We start from the raw sequence: 20739 nt of genomic DNA, 5'->3' as shown, positions 1-20739 counted from the left end.
TGACCAGCTTGGCTTAACAGTGAAATCCTTGCTGATCTTAAACACAAAAAAGAAGCTTACAAGAAGTGGAAGATTGGACAAATGACTAGGGAAGAGTATAAAAATATTGCTCGGGCATGCAGGAGTGAAATCAGGAAGGCCAAATCACACCTGGAGTTGCAGCTAGCAAGAGATGTTAAGAGTAACAAGAAGGGTTTCTTCAGGTATGTTAGCAACGAGAAGAAAGTCAAGGAAAGTGTGGGCCCCTTACTGAATGGGGTAGGCAACCTAGTTGACAGACGATGTGGAAAAAGCTAATTACTCAATGCTTTTTTTGCCTCTATCTTCACGAAGAGGGTCAGCTCCCAGACTGCTGCACTGGGCAGCACAGCATGGGGAGGAGGCGACCAGCCCTCTGTGAAGAAAGAAGTGGTTCGGGACTATTTAGAAAAGTTGGATGAGCACAAGTCCATGGGGCCGGATGCGCTGCATTCGAGAGTGCTGAAGGAGTTGGTGTATGTGATTGCAGAGCCATTGGCCATTATCTTTGAAAACTCACGGCGATCGGGGGAGGTCCCGGATGACTGGAAAAAGGCTAATGTTGTGCCCATCTTTAAAAAAGGGAAGGAGGAGGATCCGGGGAACTACAGGCCAGTCAGCCTCACCTCGGTCCCTGGAAAAATCATGGAGCAGGTCCTCAAGGAACCAATTCTGAAGCACTTAGAGGAGAGGAAAGTGACCAGGAACAGTCAGCATGGATTCACCAAGGGCAAGTCATGCCTGACTAATCTAATTGCCTTCTATGATGAGATACTGGCTCTGTTGATGAGGGGAAAGCAGTGGACATGTTGTTCCTTGACTTTAGCAAAGCTTTTGCAATGGTCTCCCACAGTATTCTTGCCAGCAAGTTAAAGAACTATGGGCTAGATGAATGGACTATAAGGTGGATAGAAAGCTGGCTAGATTGTTGGGATCAACGGGTAGTGATCAATGGCTCCATGTCTTGTTGGCAGCCGGTATCAAGTGGAGTGCCCCAAGGGTCGGTCCTGGGACTGGTTTTGTTCAATATCTTCATTAATGATCTGGAGAATGGCGTGGATTGCATCCTCAGCAAGTTTGCAGATGACATTAAACTGGAAGGAGAGGTAGATACTTTGGAGGGTAGGGATAGGATACAGAGGGCCCTAGACAAATTAGAGGATGGGGCCAAAAGAAATCTGATGAGGTTCAACAAGGATAAGTGCAGAGTCCTGCACTTAGGACGGAAGAATCCCATGCACTGCTACAGACTAGGGACCAAATGGCTCGGCAGCAGTTCTGCAGAAAAGGACCTAGGGGTTACAGTGGATGAGAAGCTGGATATGAGTCAACAGTGTGCCCTTGTTGCCAAGAAGGCCAATGGCATTTTGGGCTGTATAAGTAGGGGCATTGCCAGCAGATCGAGGGACGTGATTGTTCCCCTCTTTTCGACATTGGTGAGGCCTCATCTGGAGTACTGTGTCCAGTTTTGGGCCCCACACTAGAAGAAGGATGTGGAAAAATTGAAAAACATCCAGCGGAGGGCAACAAAAATGATCAGGGGTCTGGAGCACATGACTTATGAGGAGAGGCTGAGGGAACTGGGATTGTTTAGTCTGCGGAAGAGAAGAATGAGGGGGGATTTGATAGCTGCTTTCAACTACCTGAAATGGAGTTCCAAAGAGGATGGATCTAGACTGTTCTCAGTGGTAGCAGATGACAGAACGAGGAGTATGGTCTCAAGTTGCAGTGGGGGAGGTTTAGGTTGGATATTAGGAAAAACTTTTTCATAGGAGGTGTCATAAATATAAAGGGAAGGGTAAACCCCTTTAAAATCCCTCCTGGCCAGAGGAAAAATCCTCTCACCTGTAAAGGGTTAAGAAGCTAAAGGTAACCTTGCTGGCACCTGACCAAAATGACCAATGAGGAGACCAGATACTTTCAAAAGCTGGGAGGAGGGAGAGAAACAAAGGGTCTGTGTCTGTCTATATGCTGCTTTTGCCGGGGATAGACCAGGAATGGAGTCTTAGAACTTTTAGTAAGTAATCTAGCTAGGTATGTGTTAGATTATGATTTCTTTAAATGGCTGAGAAAAGAATTGTGCTGAGTAGAATGACTATCTCTGTCTGTGTGTCTTTTTTGTAACTTAAGGTTTTGCCTAGAGGGATTCTCTATGTTTTGAATCTAATTACCCTGTAAGGTATCTACCATCCTGATTTTACAGAGGTGATTCCTTTACTTTTGTTTACTTCTATTTCTATTAAAAGTCTTCTTGTAAGAAAACTGAATGCTTTTTCATTGTTCTCAGATCCAAGGGTTTGGGTCTGTGGTCACCTATGCAAATTGGTGAGGATTTTTACCAAACCTTTCCCAGGAAGTGGGGTGCAAGGGTTGGGAGGATTTTGGGGGGGAAAGACGTGTCCAAACTATGTTTCCCTGTAAACTGAGTTAGAGTTTGGTGGTGGCAGTGGATATTCCAAGGACAAAGGATAAAATTAATTTGTACCTTGGGGAAGTTTTAACCTAAGCTGGTAAAAGTAAGCTTAGGAGGTTTTCATGCAGGTCCCCACATCTGTACCCTAGAGTTCAGAGTGGGGAAGGAACCTTGACAGGAGTGTGGTGAAGCACTGGAATGCGTTACCTAGGGAGGTGGTGGAATCTAATTCCTTTGAAGTTTTAAGGTCAGGCTTGACAAAGCCCTGGCTGGGATGATTTAGTTGGGGATTGGTCCTGCTTTGAGCAGGGGGTTGGACTAGATGACCTCCTGAGGTCCCTTCCAACCCTGATATTCTATGATTCTGTGTTTATTGTTTTCCACTAATCTGGTGGCAGATAATTCCTCTTGTAAGGAGTCAAGCTATAGCACACTGGGCTGTATATTCCTTCAAGGGAGAGGAGAGCTTCTCTTTGTTTGGTATAATTTACCTATTCTGAATTTACCTTTTGTTCATATTGCCCTCTGTCCTGCAACGGATCTCGATGAGCTGTGGATCCTTGCACCTGTGCAGTGCCCCACTGATTATAATGGATCTTTGCACTGGATTGCAAGAGGGAGGTTTGACACTGTAAACTCTTCCAGGGGCAGACCTGTCTTAGTCTGAATTTAAGGTACCTAACACACTGTTGGGCACTGTGAGGGAGTTCGGAGACACAACTGCTTAACTCCCCTTCGTTTTAAATGGGAGCTGGTGCTCAACTGCCTTTTGTGCCTTGGGAAATCTGCTCCAGTATAAATAATAAACATGTACAGCAATTATGTAGTGCCTGTACCTCAATGGCACGGCGTAGCTAGTTTGCTCAGACTTACTGGGAAAATTCACCTCTGGGTTGAGATGAAGCACAAAACGTTTCGGTTTCTAACATAATGAACGTGCCCAAGTTCTAATCTAAGGGGATGGAGCTAGAGTGGCAGTAGGGAGCATTGCTCACGCTCATTAGGATAACGAAGTAAGTATTTATGTCTTAATCCTGATTCTTGTCCGTTAGGCTGATCTTCCTGGCTATGAAAAGTAGCGATGACTCTCCACGGCAGAGTTCAGCGCCCTGGTTTTGACCCAGCCCAGCCCAGCCCATTATGCCTGTGCACAATGCTGAACACATGAGGACTCCCGCTGGCCTTTCACGGGACTATGCGAGTGCTTGATGCGATGCCCAGAGCTCAACGCTGGGTTAGCTCAAGGTCCAAACCCAGTTCTCAGGGTTCCTGTGGGGTGTTGGGACCGGTGCACCGCTTCATCCCATGGATCAGCGGTTAAGTTGCCTTAGGGTAGGTGGCAATCTAGTGTTTCACCCTGGCCCATTAAACAGCCAAGCGCCTCTCCCAAAGTTCAGGGCTGTGGCAAGCTGCGTATTTGCCCCCTGCTCACAACGCTAGGGCAGGGGTGGCCAACCTGAGCCTGAGAAGGAGCCAGAATTTACCAATGTACATTGCGAAAGAGCCACAGTAATACGTCAGCATTCCCCCGCCCCACACCGCTCCGTTCCCAGGGCCTCCTACCCACGGATCAGCACCTCCCCTCCCTCCCGATCAGCTGTTTTGTGGTGTGCAGGAAACTCTGGGGAAGGGGGAGGAGCGAGGGCATGGCTGGCTCAGAGGAGGGGGCAGGAAGGGGTGGAGTGGGGGCAGAGCCAGGGGTTGAGCAGTGAGTGCCCCCCTGGCACATTGGAAAGTTGGCGCCTGACGCTCAGCCCCGGAGTCGGTGCCTATGCAGGGAGCCGCATGTTAACGTCTGAAGGGCCACATGTGGCTCCGAAGCCACAGGCCGGCCACCCCTGCGCTAAGGGAAAGGAGGCCGGTGGCACCTTTAAGACTAGCAGATTTATTTGGGCATAAGCTTTTGTGGGTAACCCCCCTCCCCACCCCACTTCTTCAGAGGTGAAAAAAGTGGTTTTTTTTTTTTTTTACCCACGAAAATCTCTTAGTCTTAAAGGTGCCACCGGCCGCCTCCTTGTTTTCGTGGGAACAGGCTAACACGGCCACCCCCTGATGCTCGGGACAAGGGGGATCTTTCAAAACGTGTCTAAGCACCGGTCCGAGCCCTTGAGTCCGGCCGGGCCAGAGCGCGGCCAGCCCCCCTGAGGCAAGAGGGGGTGCGCGGGGGGGGGTGCACTGGCTCGGCCGTGCCGCCGCAGGGAGCGCGGGGCTGCGGCTGGCGCCCCCCCCCCGGCCCCCGGGCTGTCCGCGTGCAGCGGCGAGCTAATAAAGCTATTTTGAAAGTGACCCCGCGGCCCCGGCCCCGGGAGCGAGCGAGCGCCGCGCCGCGCCGCGCCGGGAGCAGCTGTCTGGCTCCGGAATCATGACTGAAGATGACGGATTCCGTGGTGGTGGAGGGTCATGTCAAATTGAGAGATGGAAAAAAGGTCCCCGCTTTGCAGCCTTCCCGCTTTGCAGGGGGGGCCCTACCCCTACCCCCCCACCCCCAGGGACTGCCCCCTCTCTCCCCACCCCGGCAGGGCGCCGAGCCCCGGGGGCTGCTTGGCTGGCGGGGGAGGGGAGAGCTGGCCGCGGGCTAACGCTGATGTCTCCTTGTTTCTCCGCAGTGGAAGAATAGGTGGCTGGTGCTGCGCAAACCCTCCCCGGTAGCAGGTAGGTGCCGCCGCGGGCTGTGGGCGGGGGAGTGGGCAGCTCCTCTGGGGAGACAGATCCCCCTCCCCCGGGCTCCTGGCAGAAGAGCCAGACCTGGGAGCGCGCCCCGCCGGGGGCCGGGTGTGTGGAGATTAAACTCTCCCCGCGCCCCAGACACGGGGCTGGGCTGGTTTCTCCTTCTTCCCTCCTTTTCTAGCAGCCAGTCACTTGGCAGGGCGCCCAGCAGCTAGAAATAGCAAGAGAGGATATGGAGGGCGCCCCAAAGTGTAACTGAAAGAGAGAAGGGGAAAGGCAACGGGCTAGCGCGGGGACCTGGCGGGCTTCGTGGTTCCTCCCCTGGAGGGCTGGCTGGCTGGCTTTAACCTCTTGGGGGTCACTGCCGGCTCCAAGCTGGTGCAGCGGCGCGGGACTCTCTCTTTTCAAGTTCCCACATCTCATCTGTTCGGGGCTGCTTGCTACCCCCTTGGCTCCAACTCGGGTTGGAGCTGTTCCCTGTTCAACAGCAGCTGGGTTGTTCGATCCATCTGATCTGGGCCTCCTCTCTTGTAATATCTGACCACTTCCGAGGTGGCCTTTTTCCCCTGGTGGAAGGGGTGGTTCCTGAATTGTTAGTGAACTTATTGGGGCAGTTTGAAAATCATGTAGTTGAAGGCTCCCACAGAACTGTGTTGTTATGTTTTCAAGTCTGGAAATATTTTTCAGTGTCACATGGACTGCAAAGTCATGTTTTTGTCTTGTGCATATGTATGTGAGCCTGCATCACCTGAAAGCTGATTTTGGAATCACTATGAACTATTGGTTGGCTTTGGACTTTAGTTTATATCTTATCTTCTTTAGGGTCCGTTTTTCACATGAACATGCCTAAAGTTAGGTACATGTATCATTGTTTAAGTAATCTAAATTTTTGTTTTTATTAATATTTACATGCTGATTACGTCTCTATTTAGCACCCAAAGTCTGTTGTTCATAAAGCTAATGTTCAGGCTTCCGAATATGAATTTAGATTCCTGACTTTAGGTACTCAAAGTAGGAAACTAGATTCTTCAGAAAGTGGCAGATCAATAAAACATGAATGCTTATTCTACACTTTAAAATGTATTATTTTTATTATTTAAAATCAACCATGATTGTTGAATGCCCATAAACCAGGGTGCTCTTGCTTTGATGTGTTTTTAGTTTTCATTTCTTTAAACAGTTCTACGGTAAAGCTCTTCAACTTTGCGTTTGCAGCTGTTTCTGCTAACAGGTGCAAGAATGCAATCCAAAATGTCTGTGAGGCTTTCTGTTAGTTAATGTACAATGCAGTTTTTTCAGCTGTTTTTCACCTCTTTGGAGGGACGCCCATTCTTTGCCCAACTGAGCCCTATAACGGCAACTTGCCAGGCGTCAGAGCGCCACACCTAACATTCATAAAAAACGAGCACATGCAGCTCCTGTTGTTTCGCTTGGAAGTAAGTGTGAGCTATGGAAGTTAAAGCTAAAGATCCCTGCTTGAGATTATCCATGTATTTCACTTAAGAGACAGCACAGCATGCTGGGAAGGGAATCTGCACCCTGTAGATGGGGCTGGGGTGCATTTCTGTATCAAGGAGAAAGGAGGTGGTAAATTGCACTAATCTTCCTTGTGGGTCCTGATACTTTTGTGAAATGCACTCCCCCAGTGAAACCCTGATATTGTGATGTTTCATTTTGTTGTATAGATGTTGTCTATTAAAACATCTTTAGGAAGAGGTTAAAACAAAAGGTCACAAAACCAAACATTGAAAACCAAAGGTGGGACACACAATGATTATGCAATAGTAGCTACTGTGAAGCGTTCAGCTAGGAAACCTGAGCTGAGATTTACAATTTGGCAGTGTAGACCACACTGTTTCGTATTTGACTAAGCTGTCAACTACTGTAAGAATTTCATTTATGGTTCGATATGTTCTAATGAACATAAGAACAGCCATACGAGGTCAGACCAATGTAAATCTAGTCCGGTATCCTGTCTTCCGACAGTGACCAGTGCCAGGTGCTTCAGAGGTGGTGAACAGAACAGGACAATTTATAGAATGATCTACCTACCCCTGTCGTCCAGTCCCAGCTTCTAGCAATCAGAGGTTTAGGGACACCCAGAGCATGGGATTACATCCCTGCTGATTTTGGCTAATAGTCATTGATGGACCTATCCTCCATGAACTTATCTAATTTTTTTTTAACCCAATTACACTTTTGGCCTTCACAACATCCCCTGGCAATGAGTTCCAGGTTGACTGTGTGTTGTGTGAAGAAGTACTTCCTTTATTTATTTTAAACTTCCTGCCTATTAATTATATTGGGGACCCCGTTTTGTGTGTTATATGAAGGGGTAAAAAAAACACTTGTTCACTTTCTCCACACCATTCATGATTTTATAAACCTCTATCTTATCTCCCCTCAGTTGTCCCTTTTCCAAGCTGAACGGTTTGTCTTCTTAATCTCTGCTTATGTGGAAGCTGTTTCATACTCCATATCATTTTTGTTGCCTTCTCTGCCAATTCTAATATCTTTTCTGAGATAGGATGACGAGACCTACACACGGTATTCAGGGTGTGGGCTTACAGTGGATTTATATGGTGGCACTATGATATTTGCTGTCTTATTATCAATCCCTTTCCAAATGGTACCTAACGTTCCGTTAGCTTTTTTTGATTGCCAGCGCACACTGAGCGGATGAGCAAACTATCTATGGTGACTCCAAGATCTCTTTCTTTAGTGGTAACAGCTAATTTAGACCCTATCATTTTGTATGTATAGTTGGGATTATGTTTTCCAGTGTGCATTACTTTGCACTTTTCAATATTGAATTTCAACTGCCATTTTGTTGCCCACTCGCCCAGTTTTGTGAAATCCCTTTGTAACTCTTCACAGTCTGCTTTGAAGTTAACTATCTTTAGTAACTTCTTATTGTTTGCAAACCTTGCCCCCTCACTGTTTATCATTTTTTCCAGATCATTTTTGACTATGTTGAACAGCACAGGTCCTAGTACAGATCTTTGGGTGACTCCACTATTCACCTCTCTCCACTGTGAAAACTGACCCTTTATTCCTATCTTTTAATCAGTTATGGATCCATGAGAGAACCTTCCTTCCTTGTCCCATGACTGCTTACTTTAGAGCTTTGGTGAGGGACCTTGCCAAAGGCTTTCTGAAAGTCCAAGTACACTCCATCAAATGGACCACGCTGGTTCACATATTTATGAACCCCTCAAAGAATTCTAGTATGTTGGTGAGGCATGATTTCCTTTACTAGAGCAGTGTTGACTCTTCCCCAACATACTGTGTTCATCTATGTCTCTTATCATGCTGTTCTTTACTATTTGTTTCAACCAATTTGCCTGGTATTGAAGTTAAGGCTTACTGGCCTGTAATTGCCAGTATAGCCTCTGGAGGATTTTTAAAAAATTGGCGTTACATTAGCTATCCTCTAGTCATCTGGTACAGAGGCTGATTTAAGTGATAAGTTACATGTCATAGTTAGAAGTTCTGAAGGAACTCAAATATGAAACTGCAGAACTCTTGGCTGAATACCATCTGGTCACAATGGTATTCACGATTCACGATGTGACAGAGAGACTGCCGAGACTCATCAAGCCCTCGGATCGCTATCCCTTCCTGCTTCTCCAGATGGGCACCAATGACGCTGCCAAGAATGACCTTGAGCAGATCACTGCAGGCTACGTGGCTCTGGGAAGAAGGATAAAGGAGTTTGAGGTGCAAGTGGTGTTCTCGTCCATCCTCCCTGTGGAAGGAAAAGGCCTGCGTAAATACTGTCGAATTGTGGAAGTCAACGAATGGCTACACAGATGGTGTTGGAGTGAAGGCTTTGGATTCTTTGATCATGGGATGGTGTTCCAAGAAGGAGGAGTGCTTGGCAGAGATGGGCTCCACCTAACAAAGAGAGAGAAGAGCATCTTTGCAAGCAGGCTGGCTAACCTAGTGAGGAGGGCTTTAAACTAAGTTCACCGGGGGAAGGAGACCAAAGCCCAGAGGTAAGTGGGGATGTGGGATACCGGGAGGAAGCACAAGCAGGAGAGCGCAAAAGGGGAGGCTCCTCCCTCATACTAAGAAAGCAGGACAAACAGCAAGTTATCTCAAGTGCCTATAAACAAATGCAAGAAGCCTGGGAAACAAGCAGGGAGAACTGGAAGTCCTGGCACAGTCAAGGAATTATGATGTGATTGGAATAACAGAGACTTGGTGGGATACCTCACATGACTGGAGTACTGTCATGGATGGATATAAACTGTTCAGGAAGGACAGGCAGGGCAGAAAAGTTGAGGGAGTTGCATTGTATGTAAGAGAGCAGTATGACTGCTCAGAGCTCCGGTATGAAACTGCAGAAAAACCTGAGTGTCTCTGGATTAAGTTTAGAAGCGTGAGCAACAAGGGTGATGTCATGGTGAGAGTCTGCTATAGACCACCGGATCAGGGGGATGAGGTGGACGAGGCTTTCTTCCGGCAACTAATGGAAGTTACTAGATCGCAGGCCCTGGTTCTTATGGGATATCTGCTGGGAGAGCAATACAGCGGTGCACAGACAATCCAGGAAGTTTTTGGAAAATGAAGGGGAAAATTTCCTGGTGCAAGTGCTGGAGGAACCAACTAGGGGCAGAGCTCTTCTTGACCTGCTGCTCACAAACCGGGAAGAATTAGTTGGGAAAGCAAAAGTGCATGGGAACCTGGGAGGCAGCGACCATGAGATGGTCGAGTTCAGAATCCTGACACAAGGAAGAAAGGAGAGCAGCAGAATACGGACCCTGGACTTCAGAAAAGCAGACTTTGACAACCTCAGGGAACTGATGGGCAGGATCCCCTGGGAGAATAACATGAGGGGGAAAGGAGTCCAGGAGAGCTTGGCTGTAATTTAAAGAACCCTTATTGAGGTTACAGGGACAAACCATCCCGATGTGTAGAAAGAATAGTAAACATGGCAGGCGACCAGCTTGGCTTAACAGTGAAATTCTTGCTGATCTTAATCACAAAAAAGAAGCTTACAAGAAGTGGAAGATTGGACAAATGACCAGGGAAGAGTATAAAAATATTGCTCGGGCATGCAGGAGTGAAATCAGGAAGGCCAAATCACACCTGGAGTTGCAGCTAGCAAGAGATGTTAAGAGTAACAAGAAGGGTTTCTTCAGGTATGTTAGCAACACGAAGAAAGTCAAGGAAAGTGTGGGCCCCTTACTGAATGGGGTAGGCAACCTAGTTGACAGACGATGTGGAAAAAGCTAATTACTCAATGCTTCTTTTGCCTCTATCTTCACGAAGAGGGTCAGCTCCCAGACTGCTGCACTGGGCAGCACAGCATGGGGAGGAGGCGACCAGCCCTCTGTGAAGAAAGAAGTGGTTCGGGACTATTTAGAAACGCTGGATGAGCACAAGTCCATGGGGCCGGATGCGCTGCATTCGAGAGTGCTAAAGGAGTTGGTGGATGTGATTGCAGAGCCATTGGCCATTATCTTTGAAAACTCATGGTGATCGGGGGAGGTCCCGGATGACTGGAAAAAGGCTAATGTCGTGCCCATCTTTAAGAAAGGGAGGAAGGAGGATCCGGGGAACTACAGGCCAGTCAGCCTCACCTCAGTCCCTGGAAATATCATGAAGCAGGTCCTAAATTCTGAAGCACTGAGAGTAGAGGAAAGTGATCAGGAACAGTCAGCATGGATTCACCAAGGGCAAGTCATGCTTGGCTAATCTAATTGCCTTCTATGATGAGATAACTGGCTCTGTTGATGAGGGGAAAGCAGTGGACGTGTTGTTCCTTGACTTTAGCAAAGCTTTTGCAATGGTCTCCCACAGTATTCTTGCCAGCAAGTTAAAGAACTATGGGCTAGATGAATGGACTAGAAGGTGGATAGAAAACTGACTAGATTGTCGGGCTCAACATGTAGTGATCAATGGCTCCATGTCTAGTTGGCAGCCGGTATCAAGTGCCCCAAGGGTCGGTCCTGGGACTGGTTTTGTTCAATATCTTCATTAATGATCTGGAGGATGGTGTGGATTGCACCCTCAGCAAGTTTGCAGATGACACTAAACTGGGAGGAGAGATAGATATGCTGGAGGCTAGGGATAGGATACTGAGGACCCTTGACAAATTAGAGGATTGGGCCAAAAGAAATGTGATGAGGTTCAAGAAGGACAAGTGCAGAGTCCTGCACTTAGGACGGAAGAATCCCGTGCACTGCTACAGACTAGGGACCGAATGGCTAGGCAGTAGTTCTGCAGAAAAGGACCTAGGGACTACAGTGGACGAGAAGCTGGATATGAGTCAACAGTTTGCCCTTGTTGCCAAGAAGGCCAATGGCATTTTGGGATGTATAAGTAGGGGCATTGCCAGCAGATCGAGGGACGTGATCGTTCCCCTGTATTCGACATTGGTGAGGCCTCATCTGGAGTACTGTGTCCAGTTTTGGGCCCCACACTAGAAGAAGGATGTGGAAAAATTGGAAAGCGTCCAGTGGAGGGCAACAAAAATGATCAGAAGGCTGGAGCAAATGACTTATGAGGAGAGGCTGAGGGAACTGGGATTGTTTAGTCTGCGAAAGAGAAGAATGAGGGGGGATTTGATAGCTGCTTTCAACTACCTGAAAGGGGGTTCCAAAGAGGATGGATCTAGACTGTTCTCAGTGGTAGCAGATGACAGAACGAGGAGTAATGGTCTCAAGTTGCAGTGGGGGAGGTTCAGGTTGGATATTAGGAAAAACTTTTTCATAGGAGGGTGGTGAAACACTGGAATGCGTTACCTAGGGAGGTGGTGGAATCTCCTTCCTTTGAAGTTTTTAAGGTCAGGCTTGACAAATCCCTGGCTGGGATGGGGATTGGTCCTGCTTCGAGCAGAGGGTTGGACTAGATGACCTCCTGAGGTCCCTTCTAACCCTGATAGTCTATGATTCTGTGGTCCTGGTGATTTATTGCTGTTCACTTTATCAGTTTGTTCCCAAATGTCCTCTGTTGACAACTCAACCTGGGACAGGTCCTCAATTTGTCACCTGAAAAGAATGGCTGAGGGAGGTGTGGGAATCTGATGCAAAGAATTCATTTAGCTTCTCTGTAACAACCTTGTCTTCCTTGAGTGCTGCTTTAGCAACTTGATCATTCAGTAGCCCCACTGATTGCTTGTGGGGCTTCCTGCTTCTCATGTACTTACCATTTTTTTGGTGTTACATTTTGTGTCTTTTGCTAATTGTTCTTCAAATTTCTTTTTGGGCTGCTTAATTATCCTTCTGCATTTGACTTGCCAGAATTTATTCTCCTTTCTGTTTTCCCCAGAAGGCTTTGACTTCCAATTTTAAAAGATGTCTTTTTGTCTCTCACTGTCTCTTTTACTCTGTTTAGTCATGATGGCATTTTCAGCTCAGGATCTGGAGGCCCTGCCCAGCTTCAGAGTCTGAGCTCCTGTCCAGGCCGCAACATCTGCCCAGCTATTTTAGCATGGTAGTGTGAGACCTGCTAGCATGAGTCTGTGGAACCAGATGGGGAGGCTCTTGCCCCGATGCAGTGTAGACATACCCTCTCTCTCTCTCTCGTGCTTCACAAAAATCTGAGAAAGATCTTGCTTTTGTTTCTTTGCACAATGGGAAACTTTTTAAAATCTCAAAATTTTTCACAGGTTGGGACAATAGTGTGTGTGTTTGTGTGTCCCGCCAGCTCTAGGTAGAAATGTACTTAAGAAAAAAAGCTGAGTGTCTCACATAGTCATTGTCTTCATGAGCTGTCTCCAAATACCACAAGAATTATGATTAAAATAATGGAAGTTGACAACATGGCAACTATAATACTTCTTAATAACAGTGGCCCCCATCTTGCAATCTGATAGCACAGACAAATCCTGGACACTTTTAACCCTGGAACTAGTGTCTTATGGGGGTCAACAGGACTGCATGCAGGTTTAGGAGTCTGCCCAGGAGAATCGGATTGCAGGATTGGGGTTTGTTTCCATTTCCACCCCAGAGAGTGTTGGGACAAACTGCTGCCAATTTTACATTTTGTAAACCTGAAGAATTTACAAAATTTAAAACCAAAACAAATGTTTCTATGATATTAAGAAGATCCACTAGATTTTTTTTAAACAAAGAAATATCCCCCTGAAGTGTTTATAATTCAAACATTGCAGTGTTCTGCTAGAACTCAAAAAGAGTGACGCTGACCATGAACAAAATGGTTACTACTGGCTCATCCGTTTTCACTGTCCAAACTGAAATAAATGCAAATAATAAATGAATGATATGGTCCTAACCTTGCAGCCCTCACTCAGGCAACGTTCCTAATGAAGTTAATGGAAATTTAGTCTGAGAAACAGGGGAGTGACAAATTGAATCTCATAAGTAGGGAAAAGTAAATTTTTTTTAAAAAAGAATCCTTTTCATTTTTATCAACTATGGTGTTACAGTCTTGCTCACTTTTGGTTTTTATTGTGAGATTGATCATATTGGGTGTTTTTCTTGAACCCTTAGGTCCTGGAATCATATGATTACAACTCATTCTTTAATAAAGGAGTACTTGTGGCACCTTAGAGACTAACAAATGCATCCGATGAAGTGAGCTGTAGCTCATGAAAGCTTATGCTCAAATAAATTTGTTAGTCTCTAAGGTGCCACAAGTACTCCTTTTCTTTTTGCGAATACAGACTAACATGGCTGCTACTCTAAAACAACTCATTCTTTCTCTTCTTTTTCATTTTCTTTTTCTTTTTTAAAGTATATTTCATGGTTGTGGAGAAAAAGCTTGGAAGTGTTATTCAAGTGAAGCCTAACATTTCAGAAACCAGAAAGCAAACAAAAATAATCCCACATTTATTATATTTAAAATCTCATGATTGGAGGCCTAATTCATGAATTTTGACTGCATGGAGTTGACAACAGTGGTGTTATTTGTAACATAGATAAGGAATGTTGTAGGGATTTTTACAGTATCAAGTTAAAAACATGTTTTTCATTAAATTTAGAGTATCACAAAGATGACTTAATATGAGACAACAGTACTTTTACTACTGATGTCAACACTAGCTCTTTTAATATTTAATACCTTAATTTTAGGAAATTAAGGAAATTGCTGGCTATGACATGAAGCACATGGAAAACCATATGCATGTCTATAATGCATACAAAATGCGTACGTTAATGTGTGTTAATCCTAGGGTCATGAAATTCAGTTGAGTTAGGCCCTGGACCTGCACTTTACAATGCATAGATGGGCTGATGTGCCTATAAAAAGCCCCCTTGATGTCCGTGGGGCTGCAAGCAGGTGTAACTGCCCACTTGCACATTATAAATTACAGCAGTGGTTAGCCCTGCAAGGAGTTGATGCCTTTGTGTGATGAGTCATCATGAGCCTGAGTCTGATGAGTCATCTGAGGTAATTACTTGGGAGTCCTAGGGATCCAGCGAATCCACAAGCAGGAGTCTAATCAGGTGACCCCAAGATAGCTAGCTAGGCTCCTAATGAAAGCAGACACTCAATGTCACTAAATTGTCAGGGATACTCCCTGCTGCCTGGTAGCTCTGATGCAGTGCTCCTGACCCTGCTTGTGCCTGTTCCAGCTCCAGTCATAGCTGGCCATCCCATTGTCCTGACGCTATGCCATTGCCATACCCAGGGTATAATCTAGACTGGTGAGTAGCTCTATCACCTGTGCTCTCTAACCTGTGGTGTCTTTTACACTGCTTTCTGGTGTTGCCTGCACTTCTGGACTGCTCATCAATAGCTGGGAATGACTTACATGCACTTTTCAGAGTAGCAGCCATGTTAATCTGTATTCGCAAAAAGAAAAGGAGTACTTGTGGCACCTTAGAGACTAACCAATTTATTTGAGCCTAAGCTTTCGTGAGCTACAGCTCACTTCATCGGATGCATTCACTGGAAAATACAGTGAGGAGATTTATATACACACGGAACACAAAAAAATGGGTGTTTATCATGCACACTGTAAGGAGAGTGAACAACAGACTGGACTTCTACATAGAGTGCTTCCGCCGACGTGCACGGGATGAAATTGTGGAAAAGCAGCATCACTTGCCCCATAACCTCAGCCGTGCAGAACACAATGCCATCCACAGCCTCAGAAACAACTCTGACATCATAATCAAAAAGGCTGACAAAGGAGGTGCTGTTGTCATCATGAATAGGTCGGAATATGAACAAGAGGCTGCTCGGCAGCTCTCCAGCACCACTTTCTACAAGCCATTACCCTCCGATCCCACTGAGGGTTACCAAAAGAAACTACAGCATTTGCTCAAGAAACTCCCTGAAAAAGCACAAGAACAAATCCGCACAGACACATCCCTGGAACCCCGACCTGGGGTATGCTATCTGCTACCCAAGATCCATAAACCTGGAAATCCTGGGCGCCCCATCATCTCAGGCATTGTCACCCTGACAGCAGGATTGTCTGGCTATGTAGACTCCCTCCTCAGGCCCTACTCTACCAGCACTCCCAGCTATCTTCGAGACACCACTGACTTCCTGAGGAAACTTCAATCCATCGGTGATCTTCCTAATAACACCATCCTGGCCACTATGGATGTAGAAGCCCTCTACACCAACATTCCACACAAAGATGGACTACAAGCCGTCAGGAACGCTATCCCCGATAATGTCACGGCAAACCTGGTGGCTGAACTTTGTGACTTTGTCCTTACCCATAACTATTTTACATTTGGGGACAATGTATACCTTCAAATCAGCGGCACTGCTATGGGTACCCGCATGGCCCCACAGTATGCCAACATTTTTATTGCTGACTTAGAACAATGCTTCCTCAGCTCTCGTCCCCTAATGCCCCTACTCTACTTGCGCTACACTGATGACATCTTCATCAGGAGGGATAGCTCAGTGGTTTGAGCATTGGCCTGCTAAACCCAGGGTTGTGAGTTCAATCCTCCAGGGGGCCACTTCGGGATATGGGGTAAAAATTGGGGATTGGTCCTGCTTTGAGCAGGGGGTTGGACTAGATGACCTCCTGAGGTCCCTTCCAACCCTGATATTCTATGATTCTATGATCTGGACCCATGGAAAAGAAGCCCTTGAGGAATTCCACCAGGATTTCAACAATTTCCATCCCACCATCAATCTCAGCCTGGACCAGTCCACACAAGAGATCCACTTCCTGGACACTACGGTGCTAATAAGCGATGGTCACATAAACACCACCCTAAACCGGCAACCTACTGACCGCTATTCCTATCTACATGCCTCCAGCTTTCACCTAGACCATACCACACGATCCATTGTCTACAGCCAAGCTCTGCGATACAACCGCATTTGCTCCAACCCCTCAGACAGAGACAAACACCTACAAGATCTCTATCAAGCGTTCTTACAACTACAGTACCCACCTACTGAAGTGAAGAAACAGATTGACAGAGCCAGAAGAGTACCCAGAAGTTACCTACTACAGGACAGGCCCAACAAAGAAAATAACAGAACACCACTAGCCATCACCTTCAGCCCCCAACTAAAACCTCTCCAACACATCATCAAGGATCTACTACCTATCCTGAAGGACGACCCATCACTCTCACAAATCTTGGGAAACAGGCCAGTCCTTGCCTACAGACAGCCCCCCAACCTGAAGCAAATACTCACCAGCAACCACACAACAGAGCCACTAACCCAGGAACCTATCCTTGCAACAAAGCCCGTTGCCAACTGTGTCCACATATCTATTCAGGGGACACCATCATAGGGCCTAATCACATCAGCCACACTATCAGAGGCTCGTTCACCTGCACATCTATCAATGTGATATATGCCATCATGTGCCAGCAATGCCCCTCTGCCATGTACATTGGTCAAACTGGACTTTCTCTACGTAAAAGAATAAATGGACACAAATCAGATGTCAAGAATTATAACATTCAAAACCAGTTGGAGAACACTTCAATCTCTCTGGTCACTCGATTTCTGACCTAAAAGTGGCTATTCTTCAACAAAAAGACTTCAAAAACAGACTCTAGCGAGAGACTGCTGAATTGGAATTAAAATTTGCAAATTGGATACAATTAACTTAGGCTTGAATAAAGACTGGGAGTGGATGTGTCATTACACAAAGTAAAATTATTTCCCCTTGTTTATTTCCCTCCCCTCCCCACTGTTCCTCAGACGTTCTTGCTAACTGCTGGAAATGGCCCACCTTGATTATCACTACAAAGGGTTTTCTCCCCCCCTTCGTGCTGGCAATAGCTCATCTTAAGTGATCACTCTCCTTACAGTGTGCATGATAAACACCCATTTTTTCATGTTCTGTGTGTATATAAATCTCCTCACTGTATTTTCCACTGAATGCATCTGATGAAGTGAGCTGTAGCTCACGAAAGCTTATGCTCAAATAAATTGGTTAGTCTCTAAGGTGCCACAAGTATTCCTTTTTTTTTTTACATGCACTTTACTGCCAGTTGCGCCCAGGTTTTTACCAGCCTGAAATATACTGCAGCAAACTCCCAGTCCCAGATATTTCCCCAGAAATGTACGTCTTGTATTGCCCAGTCCTCTCCTGGACATGCTCATCATTTTATTAATAGACCATCATTTTATTAATAGAAATGATGTGAACAAATCCTGTTATCCCAAGTGGAGTTTCCCAAACTCTTCAATGCAAACACTCTGGTTTAGATAAAACAACAAAGAGATGAATTTTAAGTGACTACAATTAATGAGGCATACAAATCAGAAACACTTACAAGCAAAACAAAGATAAAACACAACTCATGTCTCATTTAACAAGCAATGTTATATTCGAAGTAAATGTTTTCCGGGCCACATGCTCTCAACAGTCTTACTGGCCAAACTTGTTAGGCCAGGACCCCTTCTGCTGTTTAACAGCTACTTCCTTTGTTCCTTCTGGTGCAGTGACTCAATGGACAGAGAGAGGGGTGCTCTTTGGATGTCTTCCCCTTTCTTTTTATAGTTCTCTTCCTCCTTTGAGAAGCATCTGCAGCTGAGATTCAGGAGACAAAAAGTTTGTGTGGATGGGAACATTTTTCGCTCATGCCCCCTTTCCTGCCAAAGAATGACCATTTAGTAAGTAATGGCCCATTGACCTTGTTATCACCTGGCCTGAGGCATCAGCTTGCCTTTTGTCTCTGAGGAACTGGTTTGACCACTACCCAGACTTGGAATATGTTTTAGTAATACCATAAAGTGGAATTTTGTAATTTACATACAATGTTGCTAGATGTATTTTACCAGGACCATAATGACCAGCAAATTAAGTTTTCAAATGATACCCCACAAGGCATACTTTGTACAAAGATTATTACAGTAGTGTGCAAGGGGTGAATACAGGGGTGTACAGTCTGTTGCACCCACATAAGCCTGAGATAAGGAAGAGCGTCATAATGATGGAACTTACAGTGAGACTAGATTTTAAAACATAATGTAAAAAGTGTAACAATTACTGTTATCAAAAGAGCACCAACAGTATAATAGCATCAAAATAAAAACACAAATGTCAAATCTTAAACAAATAATACAAGTCCTGGACACATCCTACGGGGGCTCACACAGACACCATGAATAAAAAGAAATTGAACATAAAGCATCAAATGTTGACTTATACAATTTAAGCCCAAAGCCTGCAACTTCTTGTGCAAGAGTGAGCTGATGTGCCTGCATGGTGCCCCCTGAAGTCAGTGGGGCTCTGCCCAGGCTCAGCAGTCCATTTGCACACAGGGAATTGCAGGATTTGGGCCCTACATCAAATCCTGCACTTCAGAACACAGTGAATTCTAAGAAAGGAAATATGAGTGTGAATGCTAGGTAAAAATGAGAGGGCATAGCTTTAAGTGATTCTCTACCTGATCCATTATTGGCATTATCCAGAAGAGATTCTTTACCCTTGATCTTGTTTATCGTTCTAAAAGTAAGATTATAACTTTAAAAATCACGATTTAAGCATAGTTTTGACAGGAAATTAAGCTGAAGGGCAGAATTCTGGAGAGAGACAGTCATCTGCAAGAAATATTCTTCTCTGTCTGTCTTAAGTCACCTTAAAAACAGCCTGGAAAATATTCACTTTTTACAATTTTTTTTAGTAGTTTCCACGGAGTGAAAACTGAATTGAGCCAGCCTATGGCACAGTTGGCAAATGTGTTTTCTCAAGTCGAGTACTGAGAATTGTGTTCCGTTACGCGTCAGGTTCTCTGACAGCTCTGCTTCTTTCAGATTGTTTAGTCATGTTGGTGTACAAGGATAAATCTGAGCGAGCCAAAGGACATAAGGAGAGGAGCAGTGTGACCTTAGAAGACATCTGTGGCCTGGATCCTGGGCTCTCCTATGAGGGCTTAAATCACACACTTGCTATCATCTGTCTATCTCAAGTCGTGATGCTGGGATTTGACAACAAGGAAACTATGTATGCATGGGATGTACGGATTCGCTACAGTTTGGGGGAAGGTAACCTTTGTCTTGTCACATTCTTCTCTTTTGGAAAGAATGCAAACAAAACCCTTAGTTGAAAGGGTCCAGATTGTCACTGGCCTTGGAGCCAACAGCCTTCACTTCCTTGTGTGCTCCAGGTCAGCTGTCACATGCAGTGTGTAATGTGTGTGTACTGCCCACTAGAGGTGTGCCACAGAGAGGGTAAGGTAATAACTGCAACGTGCTTCTACTATCTTCTTTGGCTCAGGTATTAAAGGCTTGTGTTTTGTGGGGCTGAGGGGCCAGGGCTCTAGTCCTAGCTATCCAAGTCAGAGGTTTGTCAACTTTAGCTTTTAATTGTGTCTATAGCACATGGATTCATGACAAATCCTTGTGCTCAGGGAGGACAAAAACTATGAGTGTTAGAGCCATGATTAGAACCCAGGAATTAATACCCACTCCCAGTTCTGTCTGATAGACTAGATAATGAGCAGTGCTGCTGAACATCCCCTCTCAAATACATGTAATGGGAGAATCTCATAGTAAAGATGCCATTCTCACCTGTACGTTTAACTTTAATCTACTATGTCCTTCATTTTCAGATCTGTAGCTCTGAAATGCGTTGTAGTGGCCGACAATTTATTATATGGGGATAATCCAGGGTAATTGGCTTTTAGTGTTTGGTAAAGCATTAGGACATACATTTATTATTACTGATGATCATTATTATTTATGTATAATTTATCACCTGTTAAGTGTTGACGATGGGCGTGTCACTATACAAAGACACCCTTGCCTCAGAAGCTTATGGTCTAAAAGACAGATGCAGATAACTCTAGATGCACTGAGAATTGTGGAGGAGGGTGCAAGCTTGGCAGGGTTTGTTTTGTTTTCCTGATTTCATTCTAATGCAGTGTTGGGGTGGGGAAAACATGTAGTATAAGTTTGTGTGCATGGGGTGTGTATGTGTGGTAGAAGTGAGCTGAATGAGGTGTAGGGGGAACCTGCTGTATCAGGATAGAGAAGTTGTTTCAGGCATAGGGGGCAGTGTGGAAGGCATGGAGATAGGAGTTGGGGAAAGAACTGGAGAGGCATGAAGGTTGGCACAGTTGGCAGAGCAAGGACAGGGCTTATTGAAAGGACAGAATGGAGTACGTAAAACTTGGTCAGGAAGAGCTCTTTGGAGACCTTGGGGAGAACAGTTTCAGTGGAGTGCAGAAGCAAGACAGGAGGCAATTCAGGAGGGATTTAGAGGAGAGGGAGTTAAGGTAGTGGGT

General features: G+C 45.6%; 1 protein-coding gene across 1 annotated transcript in view; it reads left to right on the top strand.

Annotated features, from left to right (window-relative positions):
• The first annotated feature begins 4770 nt into the window (after positions 1-4770).
• DOK7 (docking protein 7) overlaps positions 4771-20739 on the top strand; it is a 108233-nt gene continuing 92264 nt past the window's right edge. The window contains exons 1-3 of the mRNA XM_073343207.1: positions 4771-4857; positions 5038-5083; positions 19268-19498. Coding sequence (XP_073199308.1) covers positions 4804-4857; positions 5038-5083; positions 19268-19498 — 331 coding nt within the window. The 5' untranslated portion in view covers positions 4771-4803. The remainder of the gene's footprint in view (positions 4858-5037; positions 5084-19267; positions 19499-20739) is intronic.

This window comes from Lepidochelys kempii, chromosome 4, assembly GCF_965140265.1.
Source record: "Lepidochelys kempii isolate rLepKem1 chromosome 4, rLepKem1.hap2, whole genome shotgun sequence".
Lineage (NCBI taxonomy): Eukaryota > Metazoa > Chordata > Testudines > Cheloniidae > Lepidochelys > Lepidochelys kempii.
Note: the sequence above shows the minus strand (reverse complement) of the source record. Positions and strands in the feature narration are given on the sequence as shown.